General features: G+C 40.2%; 3 protein-coding genes across 3 annotated transcripts in view; 2 read left to right on the forward strand and 1 right to left on the reverse strand.

Annotated features, from left to right (window-relative positions):
• Window positions 1-1,190: 1,190 nt before the first annotated feature.
• LOC148969318 (NACHT, LRR and PYD domains-containing protein 3-like) overlaps window positions 1,191-27,856 on the reverse strand; it is a 57,337-nt gene continuing 30,671 nt past the window's right edge. The window contains exon 9 of the mRNA XM_089126979.1: window positions 1,191-2,557. Within this exon, the coding sequence (XP_088983105.1) occupies window positions 2,031-2,557 (527 nt within the window). The 3' untranslated portion in view covers window positions 1,191-2,030. The remainder of the gene's footprint in view (window positions 2,558-27,856) is intronic.
• On the forward strand, window positions 11,332-13,733 carry LOC120468560 (N-lysine methyltransferase KMT5A). Its single transcript, XM_089127303.1, has 5 exons — window positions 11,332-11,748; window positions 11,896-12,088; window positions 12,691-12,783; window positions 13,476-13,568; window positions 13,716-13,733. Exons 1-5 carry the CDS (start codon window positions 11,714-11,716, stop codon window positions 13,731-13,733), a joined length of 432 nt encoding a protein of 143 aa, XP_088983429.1. The 5' UTR covers window positions 11,332-11,713.
• LOC120485810 (uncharacterized) lies at window positions 15,782-27,811 on the forward strand. The gene is made up of 8 exons (XM_089126875.1): window positions 15,782-15,903; window positions 16,595-16,687; window positions 17,107-17,238; window positions 17,402-17,491; window positions 17,614-19,777; window positions 23,990-24,028; window positions 25,513-25,650; window positions 25,799-27,811. Exons 3-8 carry the CDS (start codon window positions 17,137-17,139, stop codon window positions 26,011-26,013), a joined length of 2,748 nt encoding a protein of 915 aa, XP_088983001.1. The 5' UTR covers window positions 15,782-15,903; window positions 16,595-16,687; window positions 17,107-17,136; the 3' UTR covers window positions 26,014-27,811.

Raw genomic sequence — 27,856 nt, forward strand, 5'->3', positions numbered from 1 at the left:
TGGTAATTAACGCTGTAAAACTAATCTCTCTTAATCACTGCCTGGAGAAATCTGAATAATTCCCGTCTAAATCTCTCAGAGACGGAGAGAGTGAGTATTAACTGTCCATGAGTAGCAGGATCAACTTAATGACTCTCTATGGGCTTCAAGTTTACCGGACTTTATGCCTCCACGTCCCCCCTGATTGCCTGCGAGCTTCTCCTCTTGTCTATACGGTAATTTTTCTACTGTGCGACGGAGAGTCGCGTTGTTATGCCGCAATCATTAGCTTATTTTTACAAAAACGGCTTCAACGGGGCCGTAACGTAAGTTACAAGGTAATGGAGCCTTTTATTCATTGTCGTGTTTCTTTAGAAATAAATAATGGACAAATGGAGTCTTTAAACGTGTCAGATGTAAAGTTATTCGCTGTCAAAGAGTTTCCAAAATTAATAAGAGTCAATGAAATGCTAACAGCAGAAGAAGGCTTGATGGCGGCCCCCCAGGAAGCTGAGGTATTACCCCCTTGACTCTAATGGCTAATATTGCACACAAGCCATTGCGTGTTGGACGAGGATTCGATTAGAACTACAAACTACAGAGTTAAAAAACTACAGACATGGAGGATGCGCGAGTCCGGCGGATATGTAGAGAGGTTTAGCTAAAGGGGTATGAGTGATTCATTATCAGTATTATTTAACTTGACGAATATGTATTTATTCAATGTTGGCTACAATATTTTGCTTCTGTAGAAGAATTTTTAACTAGTAAAGACACGTTTAGCCTTTTAAATGCATCATTACATTCAAATTGCAAACACACAAAGAGAGTCTCCGCATGAAAGACCCTCGACTGGCAGATGAACGTGCTATTACAGTTCTCTCCGAAACGGTAAGAAATTAAATTAGATTGAATGGAGGATTTTAATTGTGACGAGATGATTGACAGGGCAGTTTACGGTGACAGGCTATCCGCGACTGAGCTGTCCGTTAAAGATGACGAAGTAGTATGTCCCAAAGCTTGCCTACATTTTTACTACACACTCAAAAGTATGTACTTTTTCTTCACAAAAAGTGTACATACTTTTTAAATTGTAGTATAAGTAGGTGAATTGAGACGCAGTCTCACTTAATGTCAGATGTTGAACTTTTAAATAAAACCCTTGTAAATTTATTTGTACGCTCGTGACAAATGAAAGAAGGACAGAGTAATGTCGGAACCAAAATTATTTATTAACACAAGTAGAAAAATCTAAATACAAAAAAACAATGCAATGAAATTCAATTTCTGTCAGACATATAATGTAAAAGTATCAGATAGAACAATACTCAAAACTAATAACTAGGTCAATATTAACAAATTAGAAGCCAAAACCAAACAACCAGGGGCCTGTTTCAGTTAGGAGGTTAAGTGAAAACTCTGAGTATGTTAACCCTGAAATGATGAAACTCTGGGTTTGCTGTTTAAGAATGGGAGGTGTGTCAAACCCGAGAAAGCAGAGTAAGTCAAGCCCGTATCTGAAAGAGAGGTAACTTATATTCAGTGTAAGTTACCATGGCAACTAACTCTGTGAACCTAACCTGGTTTGGATCAGGGGTGGTGATGGCGCAGTGGATACGACACATGCCTTTGGTGTGAGAGACCCGGGTTCGAAACCACTGTGAGACACCAATGTGTCCCTGAGCAAGACACTTTACCCCTAGTTGCTCCAGAAGCCTGCGACCTCTGACATATATAGGATATGGATAAAAGCGTCAGCTAAATGAATAAATGTAAATGTAACCAAAAAACTAAAAATCGCCCTGCCTTTGCACATCATCATAATCACGTGACTGAAACCCAGCTATTGTGTTTGCAGTGAGTCTCATTGTGTCTCTTATTCCCTCTCTCTTCTCTGTGTATCACTGCCTTTTCTTCTGGGTTTCTTTTTATTTCACTGACAGAAATTCAGCTGTGTTATTCATATAATGAAGAGACAATAAGAGACTCTAGAACATCTTGCTGTTAATGATTCGTCATGCAGCTTAAAGCATTATGGGTAGAATCTCTCTCTACTCTACAGTCAGTTTCACTGATGATTCATTATAATAAACCCTAAACCCAGGATAGAGCGGTTGAGTGAATGTGGTCTGGACTGTGTGTATGAGGCTCGTTGTGTCAGAGATGCCATAGAAGGACAGAGTTCCTGCACTGGGATCCACATACACTCCTATTTTACTGCTGATGGACTCTACAGTGAGTTTAGTCTCTAAGTTATTGTGTCTGAATGAGTAACTGGAGGAACAGCAGGACAAACTCCAGGACTGATCATTATATCCAAAAACACACTCTGGACCCTTTCCCTTCCTGCTGATGCTCTTATATGACACTGATATAAACACATACCCACTCCACTCAATCTCCCAGTAACAGCGTCCACACACACTCTCTCTACACAACACCTGCTCATAATGATCAAATCTGTCTGGATGATCAGGATACGGCTGAAGCTCTGTGTCAGTGTAAGTAATCACGCTGTTGTTCTCAGACAGATGGAGTTTATTCACAGTGTTCAGATCCAGAGTGAGCGGAAGAGAATCTGATGGAGAGAAAACACAACAGAATCAGGAATTATGAATCCGGGCCCATATTCATAAAAAATCTTAATGCAAAGGGTAGCTCCTAGTGACAAAACTCTAAGAAATGTAGGCGTTTACTTTTAAAATTAAACAAAAAAATTCTAGTAAAGAAAAAAGTAATTCAGAAAGCATCTTCACCCTAAAAAGAGGTCTTAAGGTCAAAATTGTTAGGCGTACGGACAAGGACTTGGTGGAGAAAATGGCAGAAAGATGAAGAGGGAGAAGAAATTTTTTTGCAGACATTGGATGACAATGAGTTAATAAAACGCTATAGATTATATTGTGCAGGGATTATGGTTGTGACAGATCTGGGATTGTGCAGGGATCATGTTTGAGACACGCTCCGACACAGCACAGAAATGCCATAGCACCAGAAATGAAAGAAATCACTATACTATCACAACCTTCTGTAAGTAAAGTGATCACACAAACATTACAGCACTTCCTGAACCTCTTATTGTGTTGCAGTTAATTTTTAACTGGCGCGAGTGGGCGGTGGCTTTGGTGTCACAAACTGATGTCTCCCGGCCCCTACAACGGAGGGAAGTGATGGCTTCGGCATCCTGCTCTGTCAGCGGCATCACGCGTCTTCTCCGCTCAGACTGCAAGTCCGGCGAATCACAGCTCTGGCAGTGTGGGAATCCCTCCGCGCTCCCATCCTGGACCCACGAAGAGACCCGTCTCCCAAGGAGAGGCACGCTCAGCATGTAACAGTGGTGGTGATGAGACTTCATTCTCGTCAGGTGTGCCTCATCACACGCCGCTAAATCTCCTAATCAGCGCCCCTGCTCTCCAATTACACCCACTCCAGTCAGGAACCTGGCGAAGGCCGGCGAATTAAGGGACAGGTCGGCGCTGATTACAAGGGAGAGGCAGACGAACCGTCACAACATATGTCTGTTCTTCCAGCTCACCATGGCAACTATAGGTCACAAGGGTAATTGGAAACAACATTTAAAGTGACCATTTCTAAGGGGTCTTTCATACTTGGAGTTTAGTTAGGAACAGGGCACGGTTCAGATGAAAAATCGCGAATGTGAACTCTGTCATGGGACCCGGGTGCGCAAGGGGGTACCGACCCCGAGACCACCTGGAGGAGGTGGTCTGAGTTTGGTTGCTCCCGAACTGTGAGGCGGTTCAGGTGAATGTGAAATATTGGGTGGAATCAAAATGGGTTTGTTTGCCAAAAGACCCAGGAAGAGATGGAAAGACTTGAGTACCACACAGAAGATCCTTAACATCCAAGTGAATTTATTTGACAGCTGTCTCCCCACCCATGTTCCACATCAAGTTCAAAATAAACAAAACAAATCATCAAAAGAATAAACTGTACAAAACTTAAATAAAACATGCTGAGAGCAGCAAAACACGGCATCAGGTCTAACCTCGAGGGACCACCCACTGAGCAAAATGATGTCCAAAAGACGTCTTTTCAACGTCTTTGTCACAAAAGTCGGACGTTGAAAAGACGTCCACTGAGGGGCCGGAATGAAAGTTTTTATAACGTATTTTTTTGACGTGTTCTGGATGTCTGAAAAAGATGTTAATGGATCCTTCGTACAAGGTTAAAAACTAGTTCAAATGTGGCCATTTTCAACATTATTTATGGTCTCATTTAGACAATTTATACTGTTTCTTGACCAAATAAACACTCTCAGGATGCATTAAATTAAAACTCAAGTTTATTTCAATGTAATTTCCTTACATTTTTTAGATGGTGATATTTATTTTATTTTGAGTCACCATTGTGGTGATCAGTGTTTGCTTTAGTTGGGCTCTTGGTCCCAATAATTAGTATTCTAGCTTTTCTTTGGCTGTTGTAACTGTGTGTTTGAATAACACCATTGTTGTGACAGAGAAAGCCAAGAAAATTGACTCTCATCAGCTCCTTGTTGTTGTTGTTGTTGTTGATGATGATGGTGATGATGATGATGAAATCAATCAACATAAAGTGGGCATTTAACGTTGTGTTTAGACTTTTGTGTTTGTATCTGGAGTTTATAACCACCAGTAGGGATGAGCGAGTACAGCATTATCTGTATCTGTATAGTATCTGTACTCGGACTGGGCGGGGCCTAAACCCGGAAGTGGGTCGGGTAGTCTTGAAATGGGCGGGGCTTTAACCGGTATGTTATTTTAAGCATGCAATTGATATGGGTTGACCAGAAATTGTTATATTTATTGCTGATAAGAAAACTATTTACATGACAGCATCAGCATTGAGCTTCAGATCAATGGTTTTGATCACGATAACAACGAACTACAGAACAAGTTTTGCAACAATGAATACAACACATGTGGTTGCAAATATGAAGTAAAATGTAACGAACAAGAGTTTTCATCTCAACTAGGGCTGGGTGATATGGACCAATAGTCATATCCCAATATATTTAGGCTGAATTTCAATATACAAAATATATCCCGATATTTTTTCTGCAAAGTGAGAGCAAATGTTCAGTCAAAGCCAAATATGACATGTCACAAGTAGTTTTATTGAAACATGAACATTTGCAAAATCAAATGAATAAATAATTAACAGGTTTCTTCACCTTAGGGCTGCATGATTATGACAAAAATCTTAATTGCAGATTATTAATTGTAATTGTAATTGTGATTTATTAATTGGTTTATTTATTTTGTTAATACAACGTTGGTATGAGCCATTACATTCATTTAAAAAATATAAAAAATAACACAAAGAAAAATAGGGGCATTAAGGGGTTAATATAGACATGACAGTTACCTTGGTGAATAGACAATACTGTTAATGAAACATTGAAACTGCTCCTGGTGAATAGAATTAAAATCATACCTGCTTTGTTTTTATTTCGTGTTATTTACAACGCAACAGTGTTGCATGCTCGTTGTTTCTTTTGCACTTTATATACAGTGAGGCGATCCAGCGCGCGCCGCCGCATTTGCGCGTGCAATTGAGTGTGCGCTACGACTAACGTTACAGTATAACGGCTGACAGGACAAAGTCCGTTTTGCTGAGGTGAAAGAATTTGTTTCATGTTATAACGTAACATGCTTTAATCAAGCACGCAAAGTGGAAAAGGAGTGACTGGGGCGCGGGGAGCAGTGCAGAGAGCTCTGGGTCAGCACTAAGCAGCTTGCTTGGAGCAAGGCGTGCAGCGCAAACTCTAATTACATATCACATTTAAAATATATATTCTTTATATTGATATATCGCTCAGCCCTAATTTCAACATTACTTTTTTTTTTCTTTTTTTTTTCTTTTTTTTATCCGAGCACAGATATTGACTCGTATTACTCGTATAATATTTGTACTCGACAAAAGTGCTTTATCCGTACCGGATACTCGTTTCAGCCGAGTATCCGGCTCAACTCTAACCACCAGTGTTGTGGAACTGCATTAGTAGCATGGAAGTTGGACAAAAAGCAAATGTACACAATGTTTTGAGAAAATCTACCATAGAGTCACACACAGACATCAAGATTTTGCATATGATTCACAAAAATGGTGACAATAAATAAAAAAATGCTTCATGCTGCAATGCATGATGGGTAGCTTTCATAGTACAAAACAAAATCGCTAGTACAAAATCTTGATATCTTGTGTGTGACTATCTGATTCACTTTCTTAAAACATATTATACACAGTGGTCATTATAAAGTTACTGGTCCAAATAATGCAGTTCTAAAAGGTGAATAATTATTTCAGATATAAAAACAGAAGTTTAGATGTTGTTTAATGCTTGCATTGCGTTGATTTTGTCATCATCAACAAGCAGCTGAAGACAGATGATCTTTTATTTTCTTGGCTTTCTCTGCACAATTAATGGTGTTATGCAAACAGTTACAAGAGCCAAAGAAAAGCTAAAGTAAGAAGAATTGGGACCAAGAGCCCAACTAAAGCAAACACTCATCACCACAATGGTGACTTAAAATGAAACAAATATCACCATCTAAACCACATCTAAACAATGTAAATAACCATGAGTTTTAATTTAATGCATCCCGAGAGTGTTTATTTGGTCCAAAAACAGTATAAATTGTCTAAATGAGGCCATAAGTTATGTTGAAAACATGTCCACAATGGCCACATTTGAACTAGTTTTTAATCTTGTCCGAAGGACCCATTAACGTCTATACCGGACGTCCAGAACACGTCACAAAAAGACGTCATAAAAACTTTCATTCCGGCCCCTCAGTGGACGTCCTTTCAACGTCCGACTTTTGTGACAAAGACGTTTAAAAGACGTCTTTTGGACATCACTTTGCTCAGTGGGCAGCCTCTCACAATGAAGATTCACTTCTTGCAGCATTAGACTGTACTAGCTCTGGCACTGGACCCATCTCCCCTCCCGGCTCAACTATTCTCACAAATTTATATCTGCTAACTACCCACCAAACCCTAGCGGATCATACCAACAGTAGGGGTCAGTTAACTCTCATGACTATGGAAACACATTCAATATCAGTGCTCTTACATAGGCATATAAACAGATAACACAATCACAAATAATATCCAAAATCAAAATAAAAACAATGTGAAAACAATCATAACATTAAATGAGCATTTCACCCATTTCAACATTAATCTTTATTGAAAGTGGATCATACTGTATATGTAGTCGAAATGTAAAATAAGTTTTGAAATTGGTGTCCCCTTGACCGAGAAAAGACAATGTATGAAAGACAACAACTCCCACAATGCACCACATTGCACAGCTCTGTAAGCCACACCCACTAATCCAGAACAGTGCAGGCAGAGAAATCACTCTTCCGTCTACAAGGCTAACATTAGCTGTCACCAGAGTTTGAAATTCATTTCACACAAAATTTCTAGTTAGTTGGCTGTGGCGAGCAGGACGATCGAGGGCGAGGGACGTAAGAGGACGGCACGAGGCCGGTGGCGTGAGTGATAATGAAGGCCTGTGAGCCGCGCACCAGTCTCGCGTCTCTCACGGAGGAGGGAAAACATAAAATGAGGAGCGACGACGGCAGATCGAGAGAAACCGGCCTGATTTTATGATGTGTTTTGTTTCTGTTGTGTTACTGCCTACCAGTCCATGTGTGGAGAAGGTCCTATTTTTATCTATTTCTTAGCCAATCAGAATAATTCAACCTGGAGCCATGATGTAGCTTAGACCTTGGTGAAGGTTATGATTGCTGTGATTTTCAGGAGTGGAGCACGGAGTTGGCAAAAGTGGCATTGTACGAAAAAATCGTGCATGAGAGCTGGCAGCTCTGCTTTTTAACCGTTGTTGTTTTGCAGCACTCCTCATGTTCAATTGGATGTCGTGATTTCCGGTGGTGGATCAAACCTTTTGTCGAAGTTATTTGAAACCGCACCCCCTCTTGAGATTTTTGCAGAACAAATGTTACATATTGCAACTTTGGTATCCTCATCTGAAACTTCAAAATACTTCCTTACTGCTGACATGCTTAATCTTTGATATGCTAATAACAGCCCCACCATGAGTGTAACCTTAGTGCATGTGCACGGATGGGAGGGGCGGGTAACATTCATTTATGGTTTACGTTTTACCTCTTTACAGATGATGTTGTAAAAGAATTAACCACATCCACATGGATAAAAAAGACTAAAAAACTCTGTATTATGCATGCCCGAAAAGTAGTGGGCAATGTCACTTTGTAAAGAAAGTATAAGCACCTGAGCACATACACAGACTCAGTGTGTGTGTGTTTGTCTTTATCACATAGTGGGGACCTCAACCTGTAAGCCCAGTCACAGCGTGGGGACCACAAGTTTTGTGGGGACCAAAAACCTGGTCCCCACAAAAAGAACCTCATTTTCAGTGAAAAGAAGGTCAATGACATGCCCTGTAAAGTTTTCAGGGGTAACCTCACAATGCATAAAAACCAACGGTTTGTGCTTAGGTGTGCTTAGGATGGGGAACTCGGTACTGGCCACTAGTGGCACATGATGGTATAGCCTCAACACACTTTTCAATTTCAGAACACACACCTGGCTAAAATGCGCATGTGCCACGTCATTGACGTCAACCGTTAACGATGACTTAATTAATTGCTAAAGCTATGCTCATGTTAAGGAAACTTAACAAATTAATTGCTAAACAGGCTATTTTTTTATTAAGTGCTGAATAATGATAACATTGTATATTTCACTGAAACATGAATTTTCAAAATGTAGACATTTCCAAAATAGTTACATTAAATAAAGGATTTTTGCAACCCTAAACATTTGAATACATATATATATATGTATATATGTATATATATATATATATATATATATATATATATATATATATATATATATATATATTTTTTTTTTTTTTCTGCTTGGCACGTCAAAGCAAAGATACGATTGATTTTTAGATGATTCGATTGGTTATATTAATTAAACGAAGTTAAGTTTTAGAGGGCAACATAGGTCCGGCTTTTTCCCCCACTTCATATCCATACGCCCATCCGTACTCCACACACGAGGAGAGAAAAGGACGCCATTTCGGAGTCAGCGTGAGGTGACAAGACTGGTTTAAATATAAAAAGGTAAGTTATGCCTATGTGACTTAAAGATTTATTCCAATTTTATACGATTTAAGTGCAGAATGAAAACGTTTAAAAGCATACTAGAAAAGCATACTTAACGTTAAGTTACATGTTTTACTCTTGGCTAACGGTGACGTTAGCTAACAATTAAGTAGCTAATTAGTTAACACCAACATTATGCCAATTGACTAAGAAACGTTTTAGCAGCAGCAGTCACTAAATTTATTCAGTTACCAGTCGTTTTAACTGTGTTTCAGAATTGTTCTCTATCAATTTTCTAATTGACAAACACAAATCACCTGGCCGTTCACATGCATGCACGTGCTAACTTAATCATGCACTTTCCGAAAAGTGATCGTCTGCTGAAAACTGATGTTTGTAAGGCTTAATTATGACTAATATCTTTGTTTATATTTGGAAAAGGGCTCTATAGGCTGGTTAACATGACTCACTACCGACTTAGATATAAAATGAAGAGAATTTTACAATTATCCTCATGACTGCATTGTTTTACTTGCTGTACTGATAGGCCTGTCAACCAAATCAGTCCTTTTTCTGTTAAAATACTTCTAAATGGCCAATAAAACAAATGAAAGTAAGTATTTCACTTACCAGAAAATGATTGAAGCCTTTTCTTATTGACTGAAAGGTTATTTCTGCCCAGAAATTAGTTGATTTCATTTAGAAGAGCTATATTTATATACAGTTATTAGCTCACCTAGTAATTTTTACCTCTTAAAATACCTTTAAATGGCCAATACAACACATAAAATGCAGTAGCCTATTTCACAAAGCAGAAAGTGGTTGAAGAGACTTGGCAATATAGCTCCAGCAGACAGATGTCAGTTTTTGGTGGATGATCAGTTTTCGGCATGACAGTGAATGCCAGTACATAAAGGCAATGTCTAGGGTTGATACCAGCAGGTAAATTGTCACATATCACTCCAATAATAGTAAGCGTCCTGTGCATGTAAAGTGCTAAACTTTGACCAGAAGCAGTGTCCTGTTATACTCCAGTGTCTAATGTTAAGATAACATAAATAATTTTAAGTGTAAGATTTATGGGGCTATTGGTCTAAAACTGCACTGTTTTTTTATTGTAGGATTTCCAATGGCCACACGAAGAAGAAAACCACCAACACAGGATGCCATAGAACATGCTGTGAAGGCCCTTGACAAGACAACAGAGTTAGAAGTGCGATACATTAACTCTTTTAAAGGTATGTGCCTTTTTTATGATTTGTATTAGTTTTGATAAATTGCTGTTCACTTTATTGAAAGCACTTTAACTGAGTACAGCAAAAATAGACTGGGCGCCGAAACCGCGCTTCACTGCTGCTCAAGTGCCGCTCCGGCTGCCGGTGTGAATGCACTCATTGATTAACATGCTCAAGCGACGCTCCTGCTCGACGCTCCGGTTCCCGGTGTGAATGCACTCATTGATTAACATGCTCAAGCGACGCTCCTGTTCGACGCTCCGGTTCCCGGTGTGAATGCACTCAATGATTAACATGCTCACGCGACGCTCCTGCTCGACGCTCCGGCTGCCGGTGTGAATGCACTCAATGATTAACATGCTCAAGCGACGCTCCTGCTCGACGCTCCGGCTGCCGGTGTGAATGCACTCATTGATTAACATGCTCAAGCGACGCTCCTGCTCGACGCTCCGGTTCCCGGTGTGAATGCACTCAATGATTAACATGCTCACGCGACGCTCCTGCTCGACGCTCCGGCTGCCGGTGTGAATGCACTCAATGATTAACATGCTCAAGCGACGCTCCTGCTCGACGCTCCGGCTGCCGGTGTGAATGCACTCATTGATTAACATGCTCAAGCGACGCTCCTGCTCGACGCTCCGGCTGCCGGTGTGAATGCACTCATTGATTAACATGCTCAAGCGACGCTCCTGCTCGACGCTCCGGTTCCCGGTGTGAATGCACTCAATGATTAACATGCTCACGCGACGCTCCTGCTCGACGCTCCGGCTGCCGGTGTGAATGCACTCAATGATTAACATGCTCAAGCGACGCTCCTGCTCGACGCTCCGGCTGCCGGTGTGAATGCACTCATTGATTAACATGCTCAAGCGACGCTCCTGTTCGACGCTCCGGTTCCCGGTGTGAATGCACTCATTGATTAACATGCTCAAGCGACGCTCCTGCTCGACACTCCGGCTGCCGGTGTGAATGCACTCAATGATTAACATGCTCAAGCGACGCTCCTGCTCGACGCTCCGGTTCCCGGTGTGAATGCACTCATTGATTAACATGCTCAAGCGACGCTCCTGCTCGACGCTCCGGTTCCCGGTGTGAATGCACTCATTGATTAACATGCTCAAGCGACGCTCCTGCTCCGTTTGTACTTATTGCTTTCCTTAAAAAAAATCGTAAATCGAATTAAAAAAAAAATACAATATGATATTTTATTTTTAGGCCATATCACCCAACCTTAGGCTGCAAAAGTGTAATTATGTGTGTGCACTAGGTCGAGGGGTGTTTGCCAAGTCCCATTTCAGAAAAGGAGACTTTGTGGTGGAATACAGAGGAGAATTGATCAATTCTGAAGAATCTCAGAGGAGGAGGAGAACATATCACAATAGATGTGGTGTTTTCATGTTTGACTTCTACTGGAAAGAAAAAACATGGTGGTAAGGCTTGCCCATCAGTCGAGTTCATATCGCAAACAGATGTGTGATAAAAATTGTCTTGTTTTTTGCAACTTTAGCCATCATGTAATTATAATGTAATTATACTGAGCCTAATCTGTACCTTTTTGGTTTGTCACCTTTCAAAAGTATTGATGCAGCTAGAGAGGATTCCAGTTTTGGGCGTCTGGTTAATGATTGCCACAAGAATCCGAACTGCAAAATGAAGAGGGTCATAACAGAGGGAAAACCACACCTCTGCCTATTTGCTTTAAAGGACATTACTGAAGGAGAAGAGATAACTTATGACTATGGTGGAATTGATTGGCCTTGGAGGAAACAGGTTTGTCAAAAAATGTTGAATATTGGCTTTGTTGTAAAAAAAAGTCAGAATGATAGTTTTATTTTACCCAGATTTAAACCAATGCTGATGTTTCTGCCTCAGATTAGTTTTGGAATCATGGAATCATCATCTAAAAGACCAAATCAATTTAACAACTTTTTTACAGATATACATTGTGTATATTACTCTTACCTCATGTGTCCTAAAACAACCACAGTTTCTTTGTACCTATTATTGAAACTTCTAAAGTCTAAACATATACATTCTACATCATGTGTCATTGAACTTTAGATGAGTTTGCTTTCTCCAAGTCATACTAGCTCTTGGCTACAGCTGAATTCAGTCATGCCACACTTCATTTTTACTACTTCCTCGACTGTGATTGTTAGAGCTGTCTCATAGCAGGCAACATAGATATGACAGAAATCACAGCCAACTTAAACCCATCAAAAGTAACTTGGATTTAGCCTCAGATACAGGAAACATGTAAACATTGCCACCACATGCATGTCTCCTGTGTCTCACTTGTGTTAATGTTGTTTCCACTGAAGTAATGCTACTGCTGACCATCTATTCAATAATAATGTTAACTCATTCTTCAGGACAAACCATTGGATGCCACTGAGTCTTCTGAGGCTGACCTCTTCAGAACAACAGAGCAGACTCCTCCGAGATCATCCAGCTTCAAGACACAGGTACTAGTCGGTCTCTTTTACTGTCTTTCACTGGTTCCTCCTTTAGGTTCGAACCTTCTACTTTTTTAGTTTCGAGGCGTCTTCTTAATTGTTAACTTCTTCATGGAAGTACATTTTTAGATGTGTATACATCAATGTATATCCTTAGTCCAATATAAACTTCTGAGCACATTCTGGTTTTTGTGGTTTCATGGGGACCAGTCAGTAGGACCAGTGTTTAGTGGCGATCACTCCTTGTGATACACACACTTGTCAGGTCTCTTGCCATTGTGGGGTCCACGCTAACTAAAAATTAATGTAGACATTGGAACACTTTATTGACTCTTTTCTGTCTAGAAGTCTAAACGTATACATTCTACATCATGTGTCATTGAACTTTAGATGAGTTTGCTTTCTCCAAGTCATACTAGCTCTTGGCTACAGCTGAATTCAGTCATGCCACACTTCATTTTTACTACTTCCTCGACTGTGACGGTTAGAGCTGTCTCATAGCAGGCAACATAGATATGACAGAAATCACAGCCAACTTAAACCCATCAAAAGTAACTTGGATTTAGCCTCAGATACAGGAAACATGTAAACATTGCCACCACATGCATGTCTCCTGTGTCTCACTTGTGTTAATGTTGTTTCCACTGAAGTAATGCTACTGCTGACCATCTATTCAATAATAATGTTAACTCATTCTTCAGGACAAACCATTGGATGCCACTGAGTCTTCTGAGGCTGACCTCTTCAGAACAACAGAGCAGACTCCTCCGAGATCATCCAGCTTCAAGACACAGGTACTAGTCGGTCTCTTTTACTGTCTTTCACTGGTTCCTCCATTAGGTTCGAACCTTCTACTTTTTAGTTTCGAGGCGTCTTCTTAATTGTTAACTTCTTCATGGAAGTACATTTTTAGATGTGTATACATCAATGTATATCCTTAGTCCAATATAAACTTCTGAGCACATTCTGGTTTTTGTGGTTTCATGGGGACCCGTCAGTAGGACCAGTGTTTAGTGGCGATCACTCCTTGTGATACACACACTTGTCAGGTCTCTTGCCATTGTGGGGTCCACGCTAACTAAAAATTAATGTAGACATTGGAACACTTTATTGACTCTTTTCTGTCTAGAAGTCTAAACGTATACATTCTACATCATGTGTCATTGAACTTTAGATGAGTTTGCTTTCTCCAAGTCATACTAGCTCTTGGCTACAGCTGAATTCAGTCATGCCACACTTCATTTTTACTACTTCCTCGACTGTGACGGTTAGAGCTGTCTCATAGCAGGCAACATAGATATGACAGAAATCACAGCCAACTTAAACCCATCAAAAGTAACTTGGATTTAGCCTCAGATACAGGAAACATGTAAACATTGCCACCACATGCATGTCTCCTGTGTCTCACTTGTGTTAATGTTGTTTCCACTGAAGTAATGCTACTGCTGACCATCTATTCAATAATAATGTTAACTCATTCTTCAGGACAAACCATTGGATGCCACTGAGTCTTCTGAGGCTGACCTCTTCAGAACAACAGAGCAGACTCCTCCGAGATCATCCAGCTTCAAGACACAGGTACTAGTCGGTCTCTTTTACTGTCTTTCACTGGTTCCTCCTTTAGGTTCGAACCTTCTACTTTTTTAGTTTCGAGGTGTCTTCTTAATTGTTAACTTCTTCATGGAAGTACATTTTTAGATGTGTATACATCAATGTATATCCTTAGTCCAATATAAACTTCTGCGGACATTCTGGTTTTTGTGGTTTCATGGGGACCAGTCAGTAGGACCAGTGTTTAGTGGCGATCACTCCTTGTGATACACACACTTGTCAGGTCTCTTGCCATTGTGGGGTCCACGCTAACTAAAAATTAATGTAGACATTGGAACACTTTATTGACTCTTTTCTGTCTAGAAGTCTAAACGTATACATTCTACATCATGTGTCATTGAACTTTAGATGAGTTTGCTTTCTCCAAGTCATACTAGCTCTTGGCTACAGCTGAATTCAGTCATGCCACACTTCATTTTTACTACTTCCTCGACTGTGACGGTTAGAGCTGTCTCATAGCAGGCAACATAGATATGACAGAAATCACAGCCAACTTAAACCCATCAAAAGTAACTTGGATTTAGCCTCAGATACAGGAAACATGTAAACATTGCCACCACATTCATGTCTCACATGTGTTAATGTTGTTTCCACTGAAGTAATGCTACTGCTGACCATCTATTCAATAATAATGTTAACTCATTCTTCAGGACAAACCATTGGATGCCACTGAGTCTTCTGAGGCTGACCTCTTCAGAACAACAGAGCAGACTCCTCCGAGATCATCCAGCTTCAAGACACAGGTACTAGTCGGTCTCTTTTACTGTCTTTCACTGGTTCCTCCATTAGGTTCGAACCTTCTACTTTTTAGTTTCGAGGCGTCTTCTTAATTGTTAACTTCTTCATGGAAGTACATTTTTAGATGTGTATACATCAATGTATATCCTTAGTCCAATATAAACTTCTGCGGACATTCTGGTTTTTGTGGTTTCATGGGGACCAGTCAGTAGGACCAGTGTTTAGTGGCGATCACTCCTTGTGATACACACACTTGTCAGGTCTCTTGCCATTGTGGGGTCCACGCTAACTAAAAATTAATGTAGACATTGGAACACTTTATTGACTCTTTTCTGTCTAGAAGTCTAAACGTATACATTCTACATCATGTGTCATTGAACTTTAGATGAGTTTGCTTTCTCCAAGTCATACTAGCTCTTGGCTACAGCTGAATTCAGTCATGCCACACTTCATTTTTACTACTTCCTCGACTGTGATTGTTAGAGCTGTCTCATAGCAGGCAACATAGATATGACAGAAATCACAGCCAACTTAAACCCATCAAAAGTAACTTGGATTTAGCCTCAGATACAGGAAACATGTAAACATTGCCACCACATTCATGTCTCACATGTGTTAATGTTGTTTCCACTGAAGTAATGCTACTGCTGACCATCTATTCAATAATAATGTTAACTCATTCTTCAGGACAAACCATTGGATGCCACTGAGTCTTCTGAGGCTGACCTCTTCAGAACAACAGAGCAGACTCCTCCGAGATCATCCAGCTTCAAGACACAGGTACTAGTCGGTCTCTTTTACTGTCTTTCACTGGTTCCTCCTTTAGGTTCGAACCTTCTACTTTTTAGTTTCGAGGCGTCTTCTTAATTGTTAACTTCTTCATGGAAGTACATTTTTAGATGTGTATACATCAATGTATATCCTTAGTCCAATATAAACTTCTGCGGACATTCTGGTTTTTGTGGTTTCATGGGGACCAGTCAGTAGGACCAGTGTTTAGTGGCGATCACTCCTTGTGATACACACACTTGTCAGGTCTCTTGCCATTGTGGGGTCCACGCTAACTAAAAATTAATGTAGACATTGGAACACTTTATTGACTCTTTTCTGTCTAGAAGTCTAAACGTATACATTCTACATCATGTGTCATTGAACTTTAGATGAGTTTGCTTTCTCCAAGTCATACTAGCTCTTGGCTACAGCTGAATTCAGTCATGCCACACTTCATTTATACTACTTCCTCGACTGTGACGGTTAGAGCTGTCTCATAGCAGGCAACATAGATATGACAGAAATCATAGCCAACTTAAACCCATCAAAAGTAACTTGGATTTAGCCTCAGATACAGGAAACATGTAAACATTGCCACCACATGCATGTCTCCTGTGTCTCACATGTGTTAATGTTGTTTCCACTGAAGTAATGCTACTGCTGACCATCTATTCAATAATAATGTTAACTCATTCTTCAGGACAAACCATTGGATGCCACTGAGTCTTCTGAGGCTGACCTCTTCAGAACAACAGAGCAGACTCCTCCGAGATCATCCAGCTTCAAGACACAGGTACTAGTCTGTCTCTTTTACTGTCACTTAACTTTTACTTTAACACTTCACTAAATAATGCATTATGCATAACTCACTTTAAACTTTTATTGTAGCTTTTATTATTAAATGCTCTTCCTCTACAATCTGGCTAATGTCAAGTCATCTTCATTTATACAGACCTTTTAGAAATGTTGATTGTTTCAAAGCAGCTTACAGAGATTTTTTTTTTTTTTGGCTTTATAGGGCCAAAAAAATATAGGCAGTTGCAGTCTTTGCCATATATTTAAGCCATTTGTATGCCAATTTTCTTTTCTTTTTTTCAAAAATATTAAGATTAAGTGAGGATTTCCAATGTTTCTGAAATACCATTTGATGTACATAGGTATACATTTATGAATGCGTGTTGTCATTCATATCATGTCTTTGATGTTCTATAGTGCTTACATAATCCAGAACCCTTACCTTCAATGAACAAAGTTGGAATGAATCCTTCCCTGGTGGACTACACAGATTCTGATGAATCTCAGAGTCCAAGCCCAAATCATGACCAGTTTAATTCAAGCTGCCAGGTAATTTTTTTTTTTTTTTTTTGCCATTTGCATGTATTTTTACAGGAATGGGTACTGAAATATAGTATCAATAAACTCAAACACTATTGGTTCTGCTTTCAGTACCTATTTCTCCCTTGTCCTTGGGTTTAAATGGTAATTGTGTATTTTTTCAATACTCTAGACATGGTGTCCGACTTCTGAGTTTGAACTAAGCCTCACCCACCAGGACGGAGATTCTGTTCCAAGGCTGAGGAGGACCAAAAGCATACAGGTAAGCAACTCACAATGTAGAAGATGGATGTACATACTTAACATACTTGGCGTCTTGTACGCAACACAAAAGTAATATTTAATCCATGCACTGACTTTGACTTCACTTTTTCTTTTCTGAAGATGAAAAGAAATGTTGAGTTTGATTCAAATGAGCTTTTTGACAGCTCAGCCAGCAGTGGAGAGGAATATATTCCTAAGAGTAGTGAGGATTCATCTGAAGATACAGACACAAGCGAAGTCATTGAACCAGTCAATCAGAAAGAAAGCATGCTTAGATTTCCAATCCAAGGGAAGTACGCTGACATCCGAGAACTGAACGATGTGTCTTCGACGCAAATCCTTAGCAGAGGACGCTCACCTTCAAGAAGAGAGGGCAACTCTGGTATGACACGTAAAAGGCGATGTTCAAGCAGTTCAAGACGTACATCCTACCCTACAACACAAGCAAGTAGTGGTCACTCAACAAAATGGAGTGGAGGGGGAGACCCTGAATCTGTAATACAGAATACAACACCTGATCTGGAGAAAGATCTTCCTGACAATGCCTCTTCCCTCCATACAGAAGAAGTAGCTGATGGTTCGCTTTCCATACCTGCTGTCTGTAAAAAGGAGAACGGGGCAAGAATGTACAACAAAAAGCAATACTGTTTGTACTGTAGGGTGGGATTCGTAAAAATGGCAAGGCATTTGGAGCGCGCTCATAAAGATAAACCAGAGGTTGCACAGGCTCTGTCCTTTCCAAAAGGCTCCAAACAAAGACGAATGCATATGGAACATTTGAGAAACAGGGGCAACTTTGCACACAATGTGGATGTATTAAATGCTGGTGTTGGAAATCTTGTTCCTCGCAAGCAACCAAGGAAGGATTGTCAAGCACAGAATTTCCTGCATTGTGTACATTGTCATGGTTTCTTCACAAAGAAAATTCTTTGGCGGCACATGATGAAATGCAAGTTCAAGCCGAATGTTCCACAAAAACCTGGCAAAACCCGTGTCCAGGCCCTCTGCGCATTTGCAGCACCTCCACCACCTGGTGTCAAGGTGGAATTTTGGAAGCTGCTAAACAACATGGTTCAAGATGAAGTTTATTCTGTACTGAAATCGGATGCCTGTATCATGGAGTATGGTGAGCATTTGTTTAACAGGCTTGGATATGATGTTGGTAAGCATGAATACATCCGACAGAAAATGAGAGAGCTAGGAAGGCTTCTGATATGCTCAAGAAAAACCACTTCCTTGAAGACCATTAAAGATCACATTAAACCTGCCAATTTTATGCAAGTTGTGGAATCAGTGAAACACTTAGCAGGCTTTGACAGTAAAACCCATGCATACAAGTGCCCAAGTCTAGCTCTCAAAACTGGACATAACTTGACAAAGATTTCAATGCTGCTTGAAAGCCGTGCAAATGTTCAGAATGACTACAGTGCTGCAAAAGATGCTCGTACATTCCGCAGAGTGTATGAAACCAGATGGAATGAAATGATATCAGCTGCATCACTGAGAACACTTCAGGAGTCTAAGTGGAATACTCCTCTGTTGCTTCCATTCACAAAAGATGTCCAGACTCTCCATTCGTATTTGGATGTGCAACAACAAGATCTTCACGGTAAACTGTCTATAGAGGCATCCCCCCACACGTGGGCAAAACTGGCAAAGGTCATTTTGGCACAAGTCATTTTGTTTAATCGACGAAGAGCTGGGGAGGTGTCAAAAATGACCCTTTCTTCATATGTATGTCAAAATCCATCAGACCCACATGAAGATGTGAATGAAGCCCTCTCAGATCTAGAGAAGAAACTCTGTCAGCATTTCAGCAGGATTGAGATAAGAGGAAAAAGGGGAAGAAAAGTTCCTGTGCTTTTGACCCCAATGATGAAGCAAGGGTTGGATCTGCTCGTCGGCTCACGGGAGGTTTGTGAGGTTCCTCAGGAGAACATTTACCTTTTTGCAAGACCAAACGCTTTGACCGGTTACCGTGGGTCTGATTGCCTTCGACACTTTGCCAAGGTCTGTGGTGCAAAAAGTCCGGAAAGTCTCACTTCTACGAAACTTCGAAAACAAACTGGAACACTGTCTCAAGTCCTCAACCTCAGTAATACAGAGCTGGATCAGTTAGCAAATTTTCTTGGGCATGATATTAGAGTGCACCGGCAGTTCTACAGACTTCCTGAAGGTACCCTCCAACTTGCAAAAATTAGCAAAGTCCTCATGGCTCTGGATCAGGGACGCCTGGCAGAATTCAAGGGCAAGACACTGGATGACATCAACATTGATCCCGAAGGTACGTTGCCGGGAGTTGCAAGTCACAAATCTTTGGTTTGAACTGGCCCATTTCTGCTCAAGAAGGTTTGTTTATGCTCACCATGCACAGCGGTACTGCTACACCTCTTCGATGATCATATTTACTGAACCCCCATGCATTAATTATGTGTAGGGCTGCAGCTAAAATAATTTTTAGTAATCGAGTATTCTATAGATTATTACATTGATTTGTCGAGTAATCATATAAGATACACTTTTGCTTGGCGGCAACACAAACTCACGGCCCAACCAGGTGGAAAAACAATAACAAATATAGCTGCGAGCAGCGATGGCGGGCCCAAGCCGGTGGCACCGCAACCCCTGGCTCCTTTAGTTACCTAAAGGCACCGGGGTGGCGGTGCCGAAGGCTTTGGCCCTTTCATGATTAAATGTTAAGACGGCTTGCCATAGTCTGTCATTTTGACTAGTCACAATTATGTTACAGATATCTTAAATGATAATACAAACTATCCAAAATGTAATTACGAATAGACAGAAAGACATTGTTGATATCTACAATGTTAATTTCCGGATAGGCAAACTTAGCTTTTAAATGTTAAAAGGGCTTGCCATACACGGACGTAGGCTCAGAGAGAGTCTCACCATATTCAAACCAAAATATCTGACTTCCTCTTGGTCTGAGCTAATGACTATGAATTAGAAAGTTGTCTGGCTTGAGGAGTACAATGTATATAACGATTTTTGTAACTGTAGATAAAAATAACAACCCCACTTTTGTCAAAAGGTGGCGCTATTTAGTCCCTGCACCATGCCCGTTTCTGAAACTTTGCACATGTCTACTGGCTAATAAATGTGATGTGTCTGTTGAGTTTCATGCAATTTCAAGCATGCTAAGAGTCTCAAAAGCATCCTAAAATAATTTCAAAGTTTGAAGCTTTGCCACGGCAACAGTTTAAAAGATATCAAGAATCCATTCCCAGGTCTACATCTACCGTATGTTTACATTATACAGATGAAGTTTTTCATCTGTTTTTCATCATTATACAGATGAAGTTTTTCATTCATATTATTACATGCAAGCGTGTTTGATTTATGGACCAAGTTTTCGGACCCCGTTCCATGGGGCGCTGTCTAGCCCCCCTGCCACGCCTAGGTACCATCTTCAGCCCGGGCCTGATGGCTGTGGGATATGACCTGTGTGCAAAGTTTCAAGAGTTTTCAAACCCGATAAGGGCCTCAAAAGCCATTAAGAGTCTCAAAATCATCAAAAAAAAAGAATTTTAAAGTTTGATGCGTTGCCACGGCAACAGTATCAAAGATATCAAGAATCCATTCACAGGTCTTCATCTGCCATGTATTTACATTATACAGATGAAGTTTGAAGCAAATCGGGTAAAAATAGGAGGTTGATTTCAAAGCATTTTGAAAGTGACACACTTCCTGCTGCCAGTTGGTGGCGCTATAACTTTGACTCGAAATAGTCACATCCATGTGATCGTCCTCTTACAGCGAACACACTGATGAAGTTTCATCAAGATATGTTAATGTATGCTGAAGTTATAACACACTTCCTGTTTCACGTTTCTCGCCATAATTTCGTTTCCTCGCCACGGCCAAACCGTTTGAGATATCAAAAATCCCCTCACAAACTTTCATCCTCAATGTCTTGACTTCTTGCACACCGAGTTTGGTTGTTATTGGTAAACACATGCGTTGTAATTTGATGTATTTCTCCTAGGACAACTATTCAAACAACCCATAATTCTCAACTTCCATTTTAATTGTCGTAAAACTTAGAGCACGAAAGTTGTTTGGCCTGATGTGATATATAATTGTACCGAGTTTCATATTAATTCACGCAAGTGTGTTTGATTTATGGACAAATGTTCGAATCCCAGTCCAGGGGGCGCTGTCGAGCCGCCCTGCCACACCCGATGACCAGCTTCAGCCCGGCCCTGATGGCCATGGGTTCTGACCCGTGTGCAAAGTTTCAAGAGTTTTAGAGGATGTTAAGGGCCCCGAAAATGCCAGAGAAGTCGCACACAGCAAATAAAGGGTTAAAATTAACCTGACAGGTGCCCCTCCTCTCACTCACACAGAGAGACACTGAGAGACTGGCAAAATTCTAAGATTTTCTCTACATTCAAACAAAGATATCTGACTTTCTGTGGGTCCTAGCTAATGAGTGTCAATTAGAAAGTTGTCCGGCTCGAGGAGTACAATATACATACCGATTTTTGTAACTCTAGTTAAAACTAACAACCCCACTTTTGTCAAAAGGTGGTGCTACTGAGCCCTCACCACACCCGTTTCTGAAACTTTGCACATGTCTACTGGCTAATAAATGTGATGTGTCTGTCGAGTTTCATGCGATTTGAAGCATGCTAAGGGTCTCAAAAGCATCCTAAAAGAATGGTAAAGTTTGATGCGTTGCCACGGCAACAGTTTAAAAGATATCAAGAATCCATTCACAGGTCTACATCTGCCGTATATTTACATTATACAGATTAAGTTTGAAGCAAATCGGGTAAAAATAAAAGGGTGATTTCAAAGCATTTTGAAAGTGACACACTTCCTGCTGCCAGTTGGTGGCGCTATAACTTTGACTCACAATAGTCACATCCATGTGATCGTCCTCTTACAGCGAACACACTGCTGAAGTTTCATCAAGATCAGTTAATGTATGCTGAAGTTATAACACACTTCCTGTTTCACGTTTCTCGCCATAATTTCGTTTCCTCGCCACGGCCAAACCGTTCGAGATATCAAAAATCCCCTCGCAAACTTTCATCCTCAATGCCTTGACTTCATGCTGACCGAGTTTCGTGCCGTGTGTTTGAATTCTCTAGGAGGAGTATTGCACATTCCATTGCGAGCGTTTTACAAACAAACCTCAATAGCCGACTTCCTGTTGGGCTGGGGTAAAAAGTAAGAGTGTGAGGTATATATGAACGACGAGATCAACATGTGTACCGAGTTTCATATTATTACATGCAAGCGTGTTTGAGTTATGGACCAAGTGTTCGGACCCCGTTCCAGGGGGCGCTGTCTAGCCCCCCTGCCACACCCAGGTACCATCTTCAGCCCGGCTCTGATGGCTGTGGGATCTGACCTGTGTGCAAAGTTTCAAGAGTTTTCAAACCCGTTAAGGGCCCCAAAAGCCGCTAAGAGTCTCAAAATCATCAAAAAAAAAGAATTTTAAAGTTTGATGCGTTGCCACGGCAACAGTATCAAAGATATCAAGAATCCATTCACAGGTCTTCATCTGCTATGTATTTACATTATACAGATTAAGTTTGAAGCAAATCGGGTAAAAATAAGAGGGTGATTTCAAAGCATTTTGAAAGTGACACACTTCCTGCTGCCAGTTGGTGGCGCTATAACTTTGACTCACAATATTCACATCCATGTGATCGTCCTCTTACAGCAAACAAACTGCTGAAGTTTCATCAAGATCAGTTAATGTATGCTGAAGTTCTGACACACTTCCTGTTTCACGATTATCGCCATAAGTTCGTTTCCTCGCCACGGCCAAACCGTTCGAGATATCAAAAATCCCCTCGCAAACTTTCATCCTCAATGCCTTGACTTCATGCTGACCGAGTTTCGTGCCGTGTGTTTGAATTCTCTAGGAGGAGTACTTCAAATTCCATTGCGAGTGTTTTATGAACAACCCTAAATAACCGACTTCCTGTTGGGCTGGGGTAAAAAGTAATAGTTTGAGGTATATATGAACGATGAGATCAACATGTGTACCGAGTTTCATATTATTACATGCAAGCGTGTTTGAGTTATGGACCAAGTTTTCGGACCCCGTTCCAGGGGGCGCTGTCTAGCCCCCCTGCCACGCCCGGGTACCATCTTCAGCCCAGCCCTGATGGCCGCGGATTCTGACCCGTGTGCAAAGTTTCAAGAGTTTTTGAGCATGTTAAGGGCCCCAAAAGTGCCCAAATAGTCGTATAAATAATAATAATAATAATAATAATCGTTAGGAAAACAATAGGGCCTTCGCCCTTTCAGGGCTTGGGCCCTAATAAACGTACATTTATACAAAAAAGTTTGAAATCTTTGAAAGCCCTACTTATTTAATTTTTCTTCACAGATTTTAACATGAACACGTAATGTCTCATACATGTTTGTCTTTGGCGTAATTGGGGGCGTCAGGATCGAATGAATTACATGTACTTTCACTAACAGTCATTCTTTTCCCTCTCCCCCAAACCCTCCACAGAAAATGTGCTCTTGGACAGCGAACATGAGTCAGAGTCAGGTACGTATTTTACATATGATCCTAAATCTGACCATGTTCAAGGGTAACTACAAATGTCGATTTACTTCATGGATGTCCCAAACCAGGCTTTTTTTCTCTTAAATATTAAATGCTAATGTGTCCAATCTGAGTCCAACCTGATACTTTTACCTAAATATTGATTAAATATTTGAAACAATAAAATAACAGCTATACTCGGACGCACTTGATCCAAATACTTAAAGGGCACCTGTTATGGAATTTTCAAAATTACATTTCTTGTTGTGTGTAACAGAGATCTAAGTGAACGAAAACATCCTGCAAAGTTTTAAATATGAAAGTTCAACGTATACAAAGTTATTGTCTCAAAGCAAGAGTTGACTCAGTTGCTGATATGAATCGATAGACGAAGAATGCTTTTTCTCGATCTAGATGACATCAACTTGACAAGTTATTTGAATAAGATACGCCCACTTATTGCGCTCTTAGACGCCAGGAAAAACTTGAAAACATCATGGTGACGAGACGCTGTGTTCTGAAGTGTGACGCAAAAGCAACTTTTTTTTTCATTTGCCTTTTTTCACTTTTTTCATTATTTTATGTGTTGTGTACACAGCACAGCTTCTAGGTCATCAATGTTAATTGTATCGAAATATGAAGTGTTTTTAGTTGTTATTGGAGTTGTCATAAAGAATAGAACAATATCTCGTAGTACTGCATTATCAATTTGTTTTTGCGTTGGGCTAATGCATAGACTGAATGTGCTTTTGCCACTGAACTTTGGGCTATGGTTGCTAACATAACTCAACTTAAATTCCTTAACTCACAACTGAATGGGTCATCTGACCAATCACCGCAGATTAGCGTCATGCAAAGGCGGGGTTTGGTAAAAATTAATCTCTGAATGATTCTTATGGGAGTCTTATTTTTTTATTTATAAAAAATAAATAAATGCATATTATAAAACAATAAGTGTTTGTCATTGCATGCTTGTAAAACTGTTGTTTGGGACGCCCAAAACAATATTAGGAACATTTTAATTGCCACTATAGGTGCCCTTTAAGGTCCCTGTTCAAAACTCTTATTTTGATAAACTGCAATTACTAATGTAATATGAATGATTAACTTGGGGAAAGCTATTATTGAAATATACATGTTCAGTTACAATGAAGACATCTCACACCTTGTTGAGACTACAGAAACACTCAGATGGTACAGTTGTCTCAGAGTGGATCTTCTGCCCAAATTGTGAAAGTGATTTTTATTTAATTTTTTTCACATACATTTTTTCACTTTTGCATCAATAGCAGACTGTGGTGGACAAAACAGAGTTCAGTCAAGAAACGCTGTACAGTTATTAAAGTGTCAGAGTTTGAATGCTCAATTAAAAAAATGCCCAGATTGGCCTTGATACCGATATATTCAGGATCAACCTTCTCTAATATACTGTTGTATGACTAATACGTCTTAATTGTTATTTTCTGCATTTTTTTTCTGGGTTTCAGAGAGTCAGGTTACAACGACTCAGTGGGAAGAGAATGAAACAGCAGTTCCAGATGTCAGTCATAGCGATGCTGCACCACAGCAGGACACCGTAACAACTACACAAGCCTTGCATCACAAGCCTAAAAAGAGGGATGCAGGTTAACTTTTTAGATATCTCAAAATTATTTACATTGTGATCAATATGCCCTTTGTCTGTTTAATGTCAAACTTTGTTACTGTAAAGATTGCTAAAAACTGAAATGTTTATCTTTCACATTCTTTGTTTGTTATAACCAACCTGTACAGGTCGTCAGCCGTTCAAGAGAAGGGTGTGGGAGAAAGAGGAGATCCATGCGGTCGAGAAGCACATGATGTCCTTCATCACTTCATGCCGTGTACCAGGAAAAAGTGACTGTGATAAGTGCCTTAACCTGGAGAAAGCAGCACTTAAAAACAGAAATTGGCTGGCCATTAAGTTCTATATTAAGAATAGAATCACAGCTCTCAAGAACAAAGTTTAAAACAGTGTCATGGCTATGTCACGTTTAAGTTTAAATGTGTTGCTCATTAAAGAATGAGGAATGTTGGAATTACAAAGGAATGTTGGAATTTGATTGGTGGTATTCAGCACTAAGAAATGTTAAGAACAGAAAAGAAAAAAAAGCCTTTAAGCATTTAATGCAGTTAAGATGGCACAATGTTCCAGGAGCTGAAATAAAAATTTTACAGTCAGTCTATTGTTGGGATTTGTATCGTGTAAAATGCTGACCTTAATCAAAGTCTTTTTAGGCAAGTCATACCACTTGCCCCGGGCAGCTATTTCGGATTTTACAAGACCAGGCTCTATCTAAATGAATGGGCACAGAGTCAGAACTGCACTTTCATTGGTCCCCAGGACATAAAAACTGCATGTATAGAAACAGCAGTAAAATATACTTTGCCCCAAAATAAGGTTTAAAACGCCTTTTTCCCCACAGGTTATACTTTACTGCGCATGCAAGGGTTCTCTCGCTCTCTGACGTTCATGTGTTACTGCATGCTCGCTAGCCGCTACTTCTGAAAGACTTGGGATGTCTGATATTTATGATATTTACACAACTAACACATCAAATTTGCCGCTATCGCAAACCTCAAGTACGCATGCGTCGGTGGAACCAGGCGATAGGTTTAAATGTTTCCCGGCTTGACTGTTAAAAGGAGATGATTGGCTGTCCAGCGGGAGGGGCGGGGCATGTGCATACAACCGCCATCTTTGGTGTTACGGGTTTTCCCTATACCGTTGTATTAAGGATTGAGGAAGTACCATGTCTCTTTATAAATAGTCTCTGCCTTAACCCCTTAACGCCCACTGTTGCAAATATGCTACAAACCGTTTGACTCAGTCAACCAGCTGAGATAACGTCTGCATTCCCCCAATGCACTTGTTTCAAAGTGACGGACTTATTTCCTGTTTACACAGGAGGATTACTCCGGTCAGGAACATTTGCAACATACCAAATTGACCATTATGCCCGCTGTTGCAGATTTTCAACATACCAAATTGACCATTATGCCCGTTGTTGCAGATTTGCAACATACCAAAATTTCGATTTATTTGTTGTGCAAATGTGAAATTGATAATCTCAACATTATTTACCATCTACTTAAAGGCAAAAACACACATAAAACATTTTTTTATATACAGCTATATAAATTCAGACGTTAAGGGGTTAATTGTGAACTTTGCGCTTGTTTGTGATTAGCAATGGTTCAATATGAAGCCTTGAAACACGGACAACCACCTGATTAAAGGGACTTATTTTACTTCTGTTGCAGTTAGAAAACTATACAACAGCATGTTGACTAATAATATAATAATATTCTACTGGCCAACCTTTTCAACCTTACCAGTATATAATATAATTAGGTTGTACAATTACATAACACCAATTTTGCAAGAAATTTTGCTCCAGTAAATATTTTGGCACATGACAGTTGTAATTGGCTCTCAAAGTAAGTTTAACCTGAATGTGTGTCAAGTGGTACCCAGAAGACTGAAAAACCTGATGGTGTGTATATGTGGACCCCATTAATGACTAAATACCTGATAAGTCCCCAGGAAGCGGCTCCTAGTCAGGTCACGGAACTCTACTTGGTCTGATTCATCATTTAATGTGACATCTGTGTTTATGACTACTCCAGTATGCTTCCTGAATTTTTTTACTGCTGCACAACCTTCAGAAAGGGTGGTTCCCAGAATGCATGATCCTGTCAGGTGGCCACACAATGCCTCAAAGACAAGGCTGTGTGTGTGTGTGTGTGTGTGTGTGTGTGTGTGTGTGTGTGTGTGTGTGTGTGTACGAGTCTGTGTGTGTGTGTGTTTAG

The sequence above is a fragment of the Pimephales promelas genome, chromosome 24, assembly GCF_988280905.1.
Source record: "Pimephales promelas chromosome 24, fPimPro1.hap1.1, whole genome shotgun sequence".
Classification (NCBI taxonomy): Eukaryota; Metazoa; Chordata; class Actinopteri; order Cypriniformes; family Leuciscidae; genus Pimephales; species Pimephales promelas.

What these genes read in the sequence shown, in the direction of transcription:
- LOC120468560 (XM_089127303.1), top strand. Translation starts at nt 11,714, where the DNA reads ATGTTTGACTTCTACTGGAAAGAAAAAACATGGTG. An exon ending in TGGAAAGAAAAAACATGGTG is followed by an intron (nt 11,749 to 11,895) that starts GTAAGGCTTGCC and finishes ACCTTTCAAAAG; the next exon opens with TATTGATGCAGCTAGAGAGG. An exon ending in CATCCAGCTTCAAGACACAG is followed by an intron (nt 12,784 to 13,475) that starts GTACTAGTCGGT and finishes CTCATTCTTCAG; the next exon opens with GACAAACCATTGGATGCCAC.
- LOC120485810 (XM_089126875.1), top strand. Translation starts at nt 17,137, where the DNA reads ATGAACAAAGTTGGAATGAATCCTTCCCTGGTGGACTACACAGATTCT. An exon ending in AGTTTAATTCAAGCTGCCAG is followed by an intron (nt 17,239 to 17,401) that starts GTAATTTTTTTT and finishes TCAATACTCTAG; the next exon opens with ACATGGTGTCCGACTTCTGA. An exon ending in CATCAACATTGATCCCGAAG is followed by an intron (nt 19,778 to 23,989) that starts GTACGTTGCCGG and finishes AACCCTCCACAG; the next exon opens with AAAATGTGCTCTTGGACAGC.